This window comes from Rhinoderma darwinii, chromosome 6 (assembly GCF_050947455.1).
Source record: "Rhinoderma darwinii isolate aRhiDar2 chromosome 6, aRhiDar2.hap1, whole genome shotgun sequence".
Taxonomy (NCBI): Eukaryota; Metazoa; Chordata; class Amphibia; order Anura; family Rhinodermatidae; genus Rhinoderma; species Rhinoderma darwinii.
In genome coordinates, this window is record NC_134692.1 from 13,592,224 (window position 1) to 13,608,344 (window position 16,121).

General features: G+C 41.1%; 1 protein-coding gene across 1 annotated transcript in view; it reads left to right on the plus strand.

Annotated features, from left to right (window-relative positions):
• LOC142655268 (unconventional myosin-X-like) overlaps nt 1-16,121 on the plus strand; it is a 90,108-nt gene that overhangs the window by 44,460 nt on the left and 29,527 nt on the right. The window contains exons 7-21 of the mRNA XM_075829191.1: nt 2,484-2,497; nt 2,619-2,703; nt 4,689-4,792; nt 5,435-5,564; nt 6,224-6,342; nt 7,195-7,341; nt 7,925-8,025; nt 9,385-9,451; nt 10,546-10,638; nt 11,167-11,235; nt 11,815-11,897; nt 11,991-12,099; nt 12,881-12,961; nt 14,040-14,164; nt 14,526-14,640. Coding sequence (XP_075685306.1) covers nt 2,484-2,497; nt 2,619-2,703; nt 4,689-4,792; nt 5,435-5,564; nt 6,224-6,342; nt 7,195-7,341; nt 7,925-8,025; nt 9,385-9,451; nt 10,546-10,638; nt 11,167-11,235; nt 11,815-11,897; nt 11,991-12,099; nt 12,881-12,961; nt 14,040-14,164; nt 14,526-14,640 — 1,442 coding nt within the window. The remainder of the gene's footprint in view (nt 1-2,483; nt 2,498-2,618; nt 2,704-4,688; nt 4,793-5,434; nt 5,565-6,223; nt 6,343-7,194; nt 7,342-7,924; nt 8,026-9,384; nt 9,452-10,545; nt 10,639-11,166; nt 11,236-11,814; nt 11,898-11,990; nt 12,100-12,880; nt 12,962-14,039; nt 14,165-14,525; nt 14,641-16,121) is intronic.

Here is a 16,121-nt window from a genome sequence, read left to right on the forward strand (position 1 = left end):
AGAACTGTCAGCTCCTCTATACTACACCACACAGGAGAGCTGACAGATCCTCTATGCTACACCACACAGGAGAGCTGACAGATCCTCTATGCTACACCACACAGGAGAGCTGACAGATCCTCTATGCTACACCACACAGGAGAGCTGACAGATCCTCTATGCTACACCACACAGGAGAACTGACAGATCCTCTATGCTACACCACACAGGAGAACTGACAGATCCTCTATGCTACACCACACAGGAGAGCTGACAGATCCTCTATGCTACACCACACAGGAGAGCTGACAGATCCTCTATGCTACACCACACAGGAGAGCTGACAGATCCTCTATGCTACACCACACAGGAGAGCTGACAGATCCTCTATGCTACACCACACAGGAGAGCTGACAGATCCTCTATGCTACACCACACAGGAGAGCTGACAGATCCTCTATGCTACACCACACAGGAGAGCTGACAGATCCTCTATGCTACACCACACAGGAGAGCTGACAGATCCTCTATGCTACACCACACAGGAGAGCTGACAGATCCTCTATGCTACACCACACAGGAGAACTGACAGATCCTCTATGCTACACCACACAGAAGAGCTGACAGATCCTCTAAGTTTTCTAAATACATCTCTAGAGCACCCCTTTAATAATCACCTGCCCTCTTACCATAGTGCTTCAAATAATTAAGCCGCCTCTTTACAACTTATTCAAAGAATGAGTAGATTTATGCAGTATTTATGGGTTTGCATTGAATTGATTGGCTGCTGCTGTGGATAAGACCAATGTAAAATAATCATCTAGTAAGAAAATGGAAGTAGACACTGGGGACCAAAGAAGCAAGAGGCTGGCAGCTGTTAGTCCAGAAGGGAAAGCGGCAATGTAATCCTCATAATATATTAAGAGCAACTCCACATAGATCTGAAACATCAACTCTATCCTCAACCTCCATATTTTAGTTGTGTTTTTGTATATAGGAGGCAGTATTATAGTAGTTATATTCTTGTATATAGGGGCAGTATTATAGTAGTTATATTCTTGTATATAGGAGCAGTATTATAGTAGTTATATTCTTGTATATAGGAGCAGTATTATAGTAGTTATATTCTTGTATATAGGGAGCAGTATTATAGTAGTTATATTCTTATATATAGGAGCAGTATTATAGTAGTTATATTATTGTATATAGGGGCAGTATTATAGTAGTTATATTCTTGTACATAGGAGCAGTATTATAGTAGTTATATTCTTGTATATAGGGGGCAGTATTATAGTAGTTATATTCTTGTATATAGGAGGCAGTATTATAGTAGTTATATTCTTGTATATAGGGGGCAGTATTATAGTAGTTATATTCTTGTATATAGGGGGCAGTATTCTAGTAGTTATATTCTTGTGTATAGGGGCAGTATTATAGTAGTTATATTCTTGTATATAGGAGCAGTATTATAGTAGTTTATATTCTTGTATATAGGGGCCAGTATTATAGTAGTTATATTCTTGTATATAGGAGCAGTATTATAGTAGTTATATTCTTATATATAGGGGGCAGTATTATAGTAGTTATATTCTTGTATATAGGGGGCGGTATTATAGTAGTTATATTCTTGTATATAGGGGGCAGTATTATAGTAGTTATATTCTTGTATATAGGGGCAGTATTATAGTAGTTATATTCTTGTATATAGGGGGCAGTATTATAGTAGTTATATTCTTGTATATAGGGGGCAGTATTATAGTAGTTATATTCTTGTATATAGGGGGCAGTATTATAGTAGTTATATTCTTGTACATAGAAGCAGTATTATAGTAGTTATATTCTTGTATATAGGAGGCAGTATTATAGTAGTTATATTCTTGTATATAGGAGCAGTATTATAGTAGTTATATTCTTGTATATAGGAGCAGTATTATAGTAGTTATATTCTTGTATATAGGGGGCAGTATTATAGTAGTTATATTCTTGTACATAGGGGCAGTATTATAGTAGTTATATCCTTATACATAGGGGGCAGAATTATACGGGTTTTATTCTTTTAGATAGGCTGAAGCATTATAATATTTAAGTGGTCTATTGGCAGTGGTCTGGTTAGATTGCTTACAAGCCAGATTTTTTAAAATGTTGAAATTTTTATGTAATATGGAGCATTTCAAATCATTAACCTCACAACACCTGACTGACTATTTTGCAACCCGATCATCAAAAATGTAATATTTGTACATTATATTCCAATATATTATACAAAAGGAATGAGTTATACGGTGTCTTTAATGACTTCACTGGTTTTTACACATTTTATAAATTGTATAACATCTGCTGTGATGAGTCTAATGGCTGTAGCACGATATAACAAAGGTGATTATTGCCCCCTAGTGTCTGATTCTGACATTGCACTTAGAGAAGTGGAATGCCCTATAAATGATGTCATTAGGTTTTTAGATGATGATGATATTGTGTACAATCCTTAACTGATGGTTTTCCAGATCTATTGGAGAAGGTAAGCGTATCCCACTATCTGCAAGGGAAACTTTTCTGCTTTGTGGTGGTGACTCATTTTTGCAGGTAAAACCATGAACCATTATTACCATCTTGGTTCTTTTTCTTTTTTCCACTAACAGACCCGAGTGACACGTCAGAGCCCTGGAGAGAGGAACTATCATATATTCTATGCCCTTCTTGCGGGGACCAGTAAAGAAGAAAGAGGTAGAGCCAGAGTATATCTTACTAATTATAATATTTTTATTTGCTAAATCGAGAAGTTAATTATTGTTTTCTAAATGTTCTGCAACTTTCTAATATAATTTGTGTTTCAATTCCTCACCATTTTCAGGATCTCTGATTGTGGTCAGTAAATGGAAACATACAGACTATTAATACCCAGACCTAATTTGTCCACAGTTGTAGGTGGGCTACAATTGTATCCAGCGTTTCTCAATGTTCCTGAAGCAAGTACCACCTACTCAAATAAATTACATTAAAGGCTATGATCTTTTAGTGAGCCGCCTATTAGAAGCACAGCATGAGCACATTGTGAGTAGTAGTACCCCCTAGAGACATGCACATTGTGAGTAGTAGCACCCCCTAGAGACATGGCATGTACCCGCTGGGTACACATATGACAGGTTGGGAACCTAGGGTCTAGACCAGCGGTCTCCAACCTGTTGCTCTCTCCAGCTATTGCAAATCTTCAACTCCTAGAATTTCCTGATTGCATGCTGGGAGTTGTAGTTTTGCAACAGCTGGAAAGCCACAGATTAGGGAGCACTTATTTAGACAATCCAGACCGATACATTTTACTGCACTGATACATTATAACAAACTATCAGGATAGGAAAGAGGTTTGTGCTGCTGATGTCTTTAGCTCACAGAGGATTGTCCAGATTGGATATAATTGTAGCAAACCCTCAGCTGTGAACAGTATTAGACCTATCGGTGCCAAAAAAAACGTCCAAAACCACCTCCCATTGATTTCAAGGTGGCTTTTAGCCGCTGGCGGGGGAACAAAAGCAGCATGTTCTTTTTTCGCTGCGGTTCCGCCTCTGACCTCCCATTGAAATCAATGGGAGGCAGAAAAAGCGTTCTTCGCAGCTGTGGCAAAGTGCAGGCAGGTCAAAATCTGCCTGCAAAATACTCCATGTGAACAGGGCCTTGACATCTGGACAGGTTTTTAGCCTCTGCTTGTCAGTAAATGTGAACATTCTTGCTTTTATTCAGAGATCTTGAAAATGGTGAGAAATTGAAACGCATTAAAGTATTAGAAGGTTGCAGAACTTTTAATACATAACATCAGCAAATGATATTGTGACTTCCAGCTTTTTACCGTAGTTTCCCTTTAAAGAGGCTCTGTCACCAGATTTTGCAACCCCTATCTGCTATTGCAGCAGATAGGCGCTGCAATGTAGATTACAGTAACGTTTTTATTTTAAAAAAACGAGCATTTTTGGCCAAGTTATGACCATTTTTGTAGTTATGCAAATGAGGCTTGCAAAAGTCCAAGTGGGTGTGTTTAAAAGTACAAGTCCAAGTGGGTGTGTATTATGTGCGTACATCGGGGCGTTTTTAATACTTTCACTAGCTGGGCGCTCTGATGAGAAGTAACATCCTCTTCTCTTCAGAACGCCCAGCTTGTGACAGTGCAGATCTGTGACGTCACTCACAGGTCCTGCATCGTGACGGCCACATCGGCAGCAGAGGCTACAGTTGATTCTGCAGCAGCATCAGCGTTTGCAGGGAAGTCGATCTTACCTGCAAACGCTGATGCTGCTGCAGAATCAACTGTAGCCTCTGCTGCCGATGTGGCCGTCACGATGCAGGACCTGTGAGTGACGTCACAGATCTGCACTGTCACAAGCTGGGCGTTCTGAAGAGAAGAGGATGTTACTTCTCTTCACAGCGCCCAGCTAGTAAAAGTAGTAAAAACGCCCCGATGTACGCACCTAATACACGCCCACTTGGACTTTTACTTTTAAACACACCCACTTGGACTTTTGCAAGCCTCATTTGCATAATTACAAAAATGGTCATAACTTGGCCAAAAATGCTCGTTTTTTAAAAATAAAAACGTTACTGTAATCTACATTGCAGCGCCTATCTGCTGCAATAGCAGATAGGGGTTGCAAAATCTGGTGACAGAGCCTCTTTAATATCTGCTGTGTAACGATTGGCTCCTTGCTACCCTGTGATTACAGAAGCGCTCGCCCTCTCGGATCCTTCCTCCTATCAATATCTCAGCTCCTCGGGGTGTGTGACGGCTGAAGGACTCCATGATAAAGACATGTATAACAAAGTTTTGGTGAGTTGAATGTCCTTAATCAGAAATGTAGGCAATGATTTATAAATCGGCTTCTCCATACATTACTCTCCCTTCCCAGATCACTGCATTAACTATTTAATATATAAAATAATTTACTATATTGGTCGAGCGTTTCTCTTGATTGTAATTGAATAGAAGCTTCTATACTTTATATTATCATCCGTTATTTCTTGTTTTATACTCCATTCACATCCAAAGATGCATTGAGAAGGATGCTGGTTTACTGTTAGCTCTCAGTTTGCACCACCACAAATCCCTCTCCAGTGCCCGTGTAACAAAAACTGGAAACTCTGCCGTTTCAAGGCCCGCTGCATTGTGGGAGATGTACATGTGAGATTTCCCACAATGCATTGCATCAAAGACTAAAATAAAATGTCATGTATCTTTTTAATTGATTGCATGTACAATGTTATTGCAGATGATTATGGTTTATTGGCTGGAAATTGCAACGTCTGAGCTTTTTAAATTCCTTTCAAAATGGAAAATGGAAAAATCTTCAAATGGAAAAATATTCTCCTCTCAAAGTGCAATTACATAAAAAATTTAGGATTCTGTCTAAGTCGATTATATGTCTGTTACGTATGTGGCTTTTATGTAGTAATTGTTGATTTCTGGCCACAGACTGCGCTGCAAGTGATGGATTTTAGTGATGAAGAAATACGGGAAGTATGGAAGCTGCTTTCTGGCACGCTGCAACTGGGGAATATGGAGTTCATGACTGCAGGAGGTGCTCAGATCACAACCAAAGCAGGTGACGAGCATTATAATGTGACTTGAATAGGAGTATTAGACACTGGTGAATGTGTTAAATTTGTTTAAAGCGACAGTACTCGACGGAATTCCCAAAAAATAACAAAGGTGACAAAGGGTTAAAAAGTTGCACAATAATTGCATGACTGCCGTTGTCTGGATACAAAAGGCCCCTAAAAGTGCATTAAAAATGTGAAGACCGTTTTCTAATATCTTATTTCTATACTGAGATATAATCAATTGAAGTTACAGGCCCAAAACCTGAGGCTGCACTACTGATAAATCAGAAGTAGACATGTCATCAGAATCTGTCAGATGCAGTGTTGTCATGGAGACCTGGTGTGGTTCCAAATCAACAAATACATCAATATCTACATGCTCCCTGGCTTGAATACTTCCATATGTGGGGATATTAATGATCTGAATATGTAGATCCCTGAGATCTAGTTTATACGTCTCTGTTGATTGCGTCTCTATAATGTGCTGCGCGCAGATGCTATTTAAATGGTCAATTGACCTAAAATCAGCCCCTCCCACCCTAAAATGGCTGATAACTGGGAACAATAGATTGAATTCTCTCCAAATGGTGTGCAGTTGAATTCAGACTTTAGGTTTAGGATATGAAGTTGTTTCAATATTTCTTTTTTGTTTCTCCCTCAGTTTTGAATGACGTGGCTGATCTCTTGGGATTGGATTCATTCCAGCTTTCAGAGGTTCTCACCCAGAGATCCATGATTTTGAGGGGGGAAGAGATCAGTTCTCCTCTGACAATAGAGCAGGTGAGAATTCTTTTGTCAATCAGACATGTCACCCTTGTGGCGGTGTGGGAGCTTGTACCCCTCCCTGACTGAGGTTGGGAATAGTTTCTTCTCCTGTCCCCTGCCATTGGTCCCTAGTGATGTAACCTTGTGTAGTGGTCGGAATATAGGGAGAGCATATACTGTGGAGGTGGGACAACACACCTTCCCAACGCCAGGGGAGCACCACCACATCCTACCAACATCCTCTTCAGTATCACCAAAACTTAAGGACATGCATATCCTTGTCATGTGACCACAGGTGCTATCTGCATAACACACACCGGGACATTTTTAAACACTATTTAGTTTGGCCACTAGATGGCGGCAGCATTACACAAAAATTACATAGCATTGCTGCCAAAATGAAAATTTACAGACACGTGCTTGGTCTTTTACCTGCTAAGAAATGGAATCAAAAGTAAAGTCACATTTGGTGCGGCGGGCACATCCCGGGGCCTCCAACAATTACCCTCACTGATATTTTTTTAATAATCCTATCCAGCCGAGAAGTGGAGATGTGGCCATGCATGTGAGTGTCTCGCTGTCTCAATATCTCCCATAGACGCCGGTGGAGAGGGCCATGTTGTGTGGTCGTCTCTCCTATAGGTCGTCGGGTGGGTCCAGGTCCCAGATGTGGGTTGGAGCCCACACAAATATTTTGCCCAGGGGCCTCCACCAACTTTAATCTGACCCTGGTGGCAGTGATTTGGATGGTGAAGCCACAAAACCTCACAATGCTATGGCTGTAACATCACTGTGGCCCAGACATTGCGTTACATATTGTTCAATTCTATAGGATTTAGAAATGAATGTTCTTCTGCCCTTCTTCAGGCTGTAGACTCCCGGGACTCTTTGGCGATGGCGCTCTATGCTCAGTGTTTCTCCTGGCTGCTGGGAAAAATAAACGTTCGTATCCGAGGAAAAGAAAATTTCAAGTCTATCGGGATATTAGATATTTTTGGATTTGAAAATTTCCAGGTAATTCACTTTGAGTGTGTGTGTGTGTGTGTGTGTGTGTGTGTGTGTGTGTGTGTGTGTGTGTGTGTGTGTGTTCCCATGATAGGTCCCCACAGATTATACATGTGTGATGTATACAATCAATATGCCATTTCCATTGGAGAAGTATTCACACATGAGCAGTTACTCTCTATTAAAGTTAACAGGAGTTGAAGAAACAGCCAAGTACCAGTTTGTATAAAATTCAGAAAAAATGGCTGCTTTCTACCCGAAACAGCGCCACTCTTGTCCATAGGCTGTGTGTGGTATTGCAGCTCGGCCCCATTCTCTTCACTATGGTTGAGCTGCAATACCGGACACAGCACTTGAACAAGACTGGCGCTATTTCTGGAAGGAAGCAGCCATGTTACTTAATCTTACGCAACCCCTTTATCGGAGGGTGACCTTTCATGCCCAGTCACTGCTACACTGGAAACGATCAATCGGGTTTCGCTGTTTTTGAGCCTTTTCAATGAGGGAAAAGTTGTGGGCGATTTGCGTGAATCTCAAGAATTCTGACCATAACGCGCTTCTTCGGACGCCTTGTTGTTCTGTTGTTTTCCAGGTGAACCGGTTTGAGCAGTTTAATATTAATTATGCCAATGAGAAGCTCCAGGAATATTTCAACAAACACATATTTTCTCTGGAACAGCTGGAATATAACAGGTATCTAAGCCGGGCAATCTAATCTGTGTATGTTTTGTTGGTTGTTCTGTGTTTTTTCTCCCCTTTGTTTTATTGCTACTAGACTTAATTAAAAAAATTCTCATTTTGTGTCTACAGCTATGTAGACCTATTTGTCTCCATGGTAACAGACTACAAACAAGCCCTGTGTAGTCTGATCCTGCAGTCATACTCTTCCCTCTACCCTTTACTTATTGCTAACCTGCCAAATGTACAGGGGGACAAATAAAAGTCATTATGGCTTCAGAATCTGACTACACAGAGTTTGTTTGTAGTCTGATAGGCCCCATGCACACGACCGTAGATTTCATCCGTAATTACGGACTGTAATTATCAACCCATTCATTTCTATGTCCGACAGACACCTTCCGGTATATTTACAGGAAGGTGACAGGGCCGTAGAAAGCTTCTGTAAAAAATAGGACATGTCCTGTTTTTTTTATTTTACGGACCGTGCTCCCATACTTTATAATGGGATCACGGCCCGCAAATGCAGGACGACTGTCTACGGCCGTGTGCAGGGGCCCTCACCATGAAAACCTATAGGTCTGCATAGAAGCTGTAGATGCAACTTTTTAATTAAGACTATTTACATAGCTTATTTATTTTTTATTTTAGATGCTTTGGAAATTAAAAATGTTTGCAAAGGTGAATCTTCCCTCTACATTTCTGTCATAACCTCCTATAGGGGGTTTCCAGGTTTTATATAACGAAAGCCAAATTACTGGATAATGAACTCTAACTTTGACATATATTTTATTTCAATTTCGCATTATTTTGAAAATGTCTGCTTGCTGTCAGTGAACAGAAACATTCGTGTGTGTATATACAAAAAAAATCCATACAGTTCTAGTCCGAATTTCACATAGTTGATGGGCTTGTTATGCATGCGTGTAGAGAAGAGCCATCAGCCTGAAATCGGGACAGAATGGAAAACGGAGGACGACCCATAAAGGAGTGGACAATTTATAACATGGGGAGGAGACAACTGACCTGCACTGACCAATCAGGTGTGTGTTCCTACCCACTCCACAAACATTTTACCTCTTCAACCCAGTTCCGGCCGTCCGGAAGTGCCCCACTTATACAGAGCGGCCCCCTGACAGTTGCTGTGTTTAGCACACAAAGGTTTGCCTAGACTGATACATTGTAACAAACCTTCAGCTGTGTGGAAGATCAACTATGTCAGGATGGGTTTTTAGCCACCGTATGGGAACAAGAATGTTTCTACTCACTGACAGCCAGCAGAGATCTTGAAAATGGTGAAAATTAATACATATAGTTCATTAGAAAGTTGCAGAATTTTTTATTCTATTTATGTTAAGACTGTTTGTGTTGCAGGGAAGGCATACACTGGGAAGCTATTGACTGGATGGACAATGCAGAATGCTTGGATCTAGTGGAAAAGGTGAGACCTATTCTGTGTGGATCTTCCCGGCAATCCACTGGGGATTCTCGGTCCACGTTACAGTTCGGCCTTGCTAAAAATACAAAGTAAAATTCCTTAAATCTGGCACAGAACGCAATTTCATAAGATCAGATCTCCATGACCATGCTGCACCTGCCAGAACATAAGGGGACATGATGTCGTCAGAACCTCTCAGTAGTGCAGCCTCATGCTTTAGGCCTGTAACTTAAAGTTCTCATATATCCGCCTAGAAGACAGATATTACAAGACGGTTTTCACACTTCTAATGTTCACTAAAGGGAATTTTTTTTTTCTACATTTTCCAAGGTAGGTTTTCTCATTAATGAAAAAAGTTTTAGAACTTCATGGAATGAATAGAGCAATACATTAAAGGCCATGTACACCTTTTTGGAAACTTTTTTTTCTTTTTTCATTTTAATAAAAATGTGTATCAGTGTGATCGGTGCTACGTTCTAATTACATTTTAATAAAAAAATAATTTTACTTTTTGAGATACAGCTGTTTTGTATACTGTATACAGAGCAGCTGTATCTTCCACTGAAACCTGTATTCGTCAGGTCAGCGGGACTGACGGGTTCGGGTGTCAGTGGGACTGACGGGTTTCGGTGTCAACGTGTCCTCCGTGTCTCTGAACTTAGATGTGAGCGATAGCTGCTCCATCCTGCATGTCAGAGACACGCAGGACCCGCAGACACTGAACCCGTCAGTCCCGCTGATCTGACGGATACAGGTTTCAGCGCTAGATACAGCTGCTCTGTATACAGGATACAAAGCAGCTGTATCTCAAAAAGTAAAATTTTTTTTATAACATTTAATTCGAAAGTTGCACCAATCACACTGATTGAAAATCTTTTAATAAAAATGTCTAAGGTGTACATAGGCTTTGATACATATGGCTACATTTCATATTCTATCATTCTGATGTAATTGCAGCATTTTTCTGAGGAGTAGATTTAGGCAGGACTTCCATATATTTTAATACTTCAATAGCAGATTAGGAAATGTCCTTGCTTCTTCTGCCATCCATAATTGATACAAATTCTTCTCTCTCCCATCATTCCACACGGCTATAGAAACTCGGTTTATTGGCTTTGATCAATGAGGAGAGTCGTTTTCCTAAAGGTACAGACCTCACCCTGCTAGAGAAGCTCCATAACCAGCATGCTGTAAGTGCTCTTTACACTTATTGATACATAATTTGGCCATTGTTGCCTGTATGTTTTCCAGTAATTTATTTCAGTAATATTCTTCGTGTACCCATCCTGTACTAATTAATGTCTAAATATATTTTTATAGCAGTCAGAGCTCTATTTAATTTTTTTGATTTGCTACCGCGCTCCAAGTCCAGTTCATAGACAGATGATTAAAGTTCTGTCTCTGCAGCCACCACTAGGGGGAGCTTAATGAAGACAGATCTATTATTGAGATCCATGGGATGATGCTGAGAGTTCCCCCTAGTGGTGTCTGCCAGCTCTGCTGCCTTCCTGCACTGTGACCAAGTTTTTGACTGCGACCGGTGCAACATCTGCATGAAGATTGTGTGTTCTCCCAGTCACCACCCAGGAACTCCCCCTTTAATGAAAATTAGCATAGATGCCACCCTTTTGACCCTGGTTCACAGAATAGTCCCTTGATAATCGGGACTGCTGGCAAGTATGCTACTATATAATAAAGATCTTCTGTTTGTGTCACAGAACAACCCGCATTATGTGAAGCCAAGAGTGACTGAGAACCAGTTTGGCATCAAGCACTATGCAGGCGAGGTGAGAATACGAAATATTTACATTCCTGGTGCTGTGCGGGTGAGCCTCCTGGTGGTGCTGCATGGGTTCGGCTCACTATGTTGATGCATGGGTGTGGCTGCCTGTGGTGCTACACGGCCGCGGCTGACTATGTTGATGCATGGGTGTGGCTGACTATGTTGATGCATGGGTGTGGCTGACTATGTTGATGCATGGGTGCGGCTGACTATGTTGATGCATGGGTGCGGCTGACTATGTTGATGCATGGGTGCGGCTGACTATGTTGATGCATGGGTGCGGCTGACTATGTTGATGCATGGGTGCGGCTGACTATGTTGATGCATGGGTGCGGCTGACTATGTTGATGCATGGGTGCGGCTGACTATGTTGATGCATGGGTGCGGCTGACTATGTTGATGCATGGGTGCGGCTCACTATGTTGATGCATGGGTGCGGCTACCTGTGGTGCTACACGGCTGCGGCTGACTATGTTGATGCATGGGTGCGGCTGACTATGTTGATGCATGGGTGCGGCTGACTATGTTTATGCATGGGTGAGGCTGACTGTGGTCTTATCCTTTGTTTTTGCTCGCCCTTTAGGTCATGTATGATGTTAAGGGCTTCCTGGAGAAAAACCGGGACACGTTCCGTGACGACGTTTTGAACATGTTAAGAGACAGCCGGTACGATTGTTGAAATATCTGCACCGTGTACCCGCCTAGGTACCTGACCCATGTTCGACACAGAACTCACACACCTATTTCTTCATTATTTAGGTTGGATTTTATCTATGACCTATTCGAAAAAGTCTCCAGCAGATGCGGAGAGGAAACATTGAAGATGGGGACACTGAGGAAGAAGCCAACAGTCAGTTCCCAGTTCAGAGTAAGTGCAGTGCGCCATGCACGACAATTTCCAAAAGTAAAATAAAACGTGGGCTTACTGCTTGGCCAATAGCCACCTTTCTAACATGCGGCTTTTTAAAAAAAAAAAATTGCATCTTTGCTCCACACACGGGCCCTGGCATAGAAAGTGGAGTCATTTCAGCCGGTGCGAAATGGCAGAGATTTACGAAGCTAAATGCGCCCGAATTCTGGCTTAAATTGCCGAAAAAATCCGTTGTACGTGCCTTGCGGTAGATTTATTGTGTGTTTTAGACCCTTTTTGCGCCTCACAAGACCACTTTAAAGTGACTAGAAAAGGGGACTTGGCTTAAAATGCACCAAAGTGCCACATTTTTTTTAACACATGGAGGTGGTATAAGGAAGAGAAAAGTGTTTTAAATGTCTAGCAAGATGCGCCAAATTTATCAGATAGCGTGCCCCAATGAGCTTTGACTTGAACATTGGCAAAAAATGATGTCACTTTCATAAATGTGGGCCAAAGCGTTAAAGGGGTTTGCCCATCAGAGACGTTCGCGGGTCGCACCTATCTGTAGAACGGGGCCCCCCAAACCCTGTTCTAAGTTTCCCAAAGGTGCACCTATCTAATATTTATGGCATATCCTGTGGGCAAACCCCTTTAAATAAATATATTCTGGCTACCTGCAGCCACCACTAGAGGGAGCTAGATTGCTCCTTGTATTAGATTTGTGCTGTGCTTTTTATATTTTGGCTTCTCTTGGTATCGTCGTCGGTGGTGATGCTGTTTTCTTATATTCTTCTAGGAATCCCTCCATTCTCTCATGGCGATGCTCAACACCTCAAACCCCTTCTTCATCCGTTGCATAAAACCCAATACCGAGAAGGTGAGAAATGCCGTGTGTCATTAGTGTCACCTTTCCTATTCCATTTTCTTGAAGAATCCGATACTAATGTTATGAATGAAGAGGTGGTTGCCCATGGACTACTACCCCCATGTTAACATTCATTTATCCTCTGTCTGATTACACGTCGATTTATGTTGTGCCGAAGTGAATTGGACTCGTTTGTAAAATGAATCTCTTGTGAAAGATTATAGTAGAGAATTTTGTAAATAACCGTTCTTTAAAGGAATATTCCAGTTTCAGCAAATAAATTATTAATTTAATATAAATGTAACAAAGTATCAATTCCTCACTGTTTTCAAGATCTCTGCTTGCTGTCATTCAGAAGTAACCTTAATTGTTTATTCCGGTGGACACACATCTGTCCTGGTCATGTGATGGACACGCAGGTGCACTGCTCCTTACAATACAGTGCTCTGCTAACTTTACTGTAACGAACTGTGCACCTGTGTGTCCATCACATGACCAGGACAGATTTTTATCTACTGTTAAGTAGACCATGAAGCAAGCAGAGATCTTTAAAACCATGATGAATTGATACAGAAAGCATATTGGAACATTGCCTATATATATATAATATATATTTTATTTTTAAACCAAAATACCCCTTTAATAACTTATTAATGGAATTGGTCCTTTTATAAGTGGTAACAATCCAATGTTATTCCTGCATCGCTGAGAGTTTGTTACATTTGTATCCAGTCTAGATTCTGAGTTAAACAGTCTGGACTACAAACTGATACATTTTACCTTCACTGATACATTTGAGTAAACAATCAGAATTGGTGAAAGATTTGTGCTGCTGATGCTATGGTTTTGTCTAGATACAATTGTAACAAACTCTCATCTGTGAGAAGTATTTGATTTATTAGATTTTCAGCCTATTCACTGACAGCAAGCAGAGATCTTTAAAAATGGTGAGAAATTAAAACACAACATATATTAGAAAGTTGCAGAACTTTTCAGAGATTTATTAACCTAAAACCAGAACACCTTTTTTTAAATGATTTTACCCCTATGGTCACTACTTAATCAGTATTATTTTTTAAATTTCTTTTAGCTGCCGGATAAGTTCAGCCCGGACGTCGTCCTAAATCAGCTGCGCTACTCTGGAATGTTGGAGACGGTGAAAATCAGGAGAGCCGGGTATCCCGTACGTAGGCAGTACCCAGACTTCATGAGTAGGTGAGTGCATCAGAATAATTTAAGGGTCACATTGAGCTTTACTGCTGAGTATCCGTACAAACTGACAATAATGCTCCCATTCACTGACCGCAAGCGGAGATATTAAAGATGGTAAGGAGTGAAGATGCAAAGTATATTCGAAAATGTCAGGACGTTCATCATATAATAATGCCCCTGTGGATATATAGAGATACTACAGCTATAGTATCATTAGTGTGACTGGCGCTCTATGGCATCTTTGCATTGGTCGCCTCGCTGTGGCATTACCAGGCAGACTTGGGCATTGTAATAAAAATATTTTCTGGACAGATTTGGAATTTATGATGTTGAGGAATTCTGACGCTTAGTTATCTGCATGCAGGTATAAGATGCTTCTGAAGAATATTTCCAGTACAGATGATGATCGGGGGAAATGTGCAGCTTTCCTGAAGACCTTTGATGACTCCAAGAAAGAATGGCAGCTTGGAAAAACGAAGGTATGAAAGCCAAGAGTAATTGGAGGTGTTATATCTGCAGCCACCACTAGAGGGAGCTCATTAAATGCGGGCTTCTCATTTGAATTCAATGGGAGCTGTATAAATCTATATGCAGTGAGCTCCCTCTAGTGGCGGGTGCATACAGCCATAAATATTATCATTTTAAAGGGGTTGTTTGCTTTACACTACTCCTATCCATAAACACTATTAGGGATTTGGAGCTTTATAACAGAAAAACGGAGCTCGAACCCCCTATAAAGCTATTTAGATATAATTAATTAAATCAAATGAAATTGTGAATCTCCACTTTTTATCATCATGTCATTTTAAGGTCCAGCATTCTGTGCTGAATAACTTCTTTAATATATCTTTATAACAGACACCGCATCATTTTCTTTTTATACTGAACTCCAAATCCCCTGCATAAACATAGTTAAATGATAAAATTGTAGCTCCCCACAGCCACCACTAGGGGGAGCATATGAACTTACTGCATACTGTCTTATTAACTTATAAGTATAAATGTATGCAGTAAGCTCCCTCTAGTGGTGGCTGCAGGCAGCTAGAATTTTATCTTTTAGCAAAATTGTTATGTAGAGGATTTGGAGAATTCTGCTAGAAAAATAAAGCGCTGACCACAAAAATGGATTAAGAAATTAAACAGCATAGAATTGTGAAACTTTTTAGATAAAAAAAGAAAAAAGAGGGTGTTCAAAGGTGGACATTGCCTTTAAAATACAAGTTCAGCTTTTGTAGAATTGTCCTTCGGCACGGTCTACATCTCCTCTCCTTACAAAGCGCATGGTCTGCGGCTATAGATAAAACTTTTGCGGAGCCGACGGGCAGATAGGAAATCGTATTCTTCCTATAAGAGAAAAGGATTTTTTATAGGGCGGCAAATTCTTTTCTGATCAAGTCCTATTAAATATTCTGCGTGTTATGAAATAAGTATTGTTTCTGCGCTGAGGGTCATGTAATAAACCGCCATGACTGATGTGTTTGCCCTGTGACAGCGGGGGCTCCACCCTGCGGTATGAGGCAGTGGGCGAGGGAGGTACGGGGGGTATGTGTGGGTCATGGATGAGGTGACATCAAGCGGAGATATGTCAAAGAAAAAGTCGTCGGGGAGTCACATGGAGCTTGCCCCAGTTGGGTGGCACAAGTCGGGAGCTGGTGGATGCCGGAGTAGTTACAGTGGGTTATTGTGGATGGGATCTGGAGCTCGTTGCCTCGGGCATGCTGCACAGAAAGCGCTCTTTGTCTTCTCAAGGTCACGGGCTGCGCCTTTTGTGTGTTCGTATTTGAGCTTTGAATGGGACGTGTTCTTTTGACAGTCGAGAAGTGTTATTGCAGTTAATATTAATCTTAACCCTTGTTGTGCAGTGTCCATCCTACGTAAAGCCCCGATTCCCTGTAATTATCGCGTGGCCTGCAGCTCCGCTATATATCTCCGGTTCACATCAACAAAGCGGAATAATCGT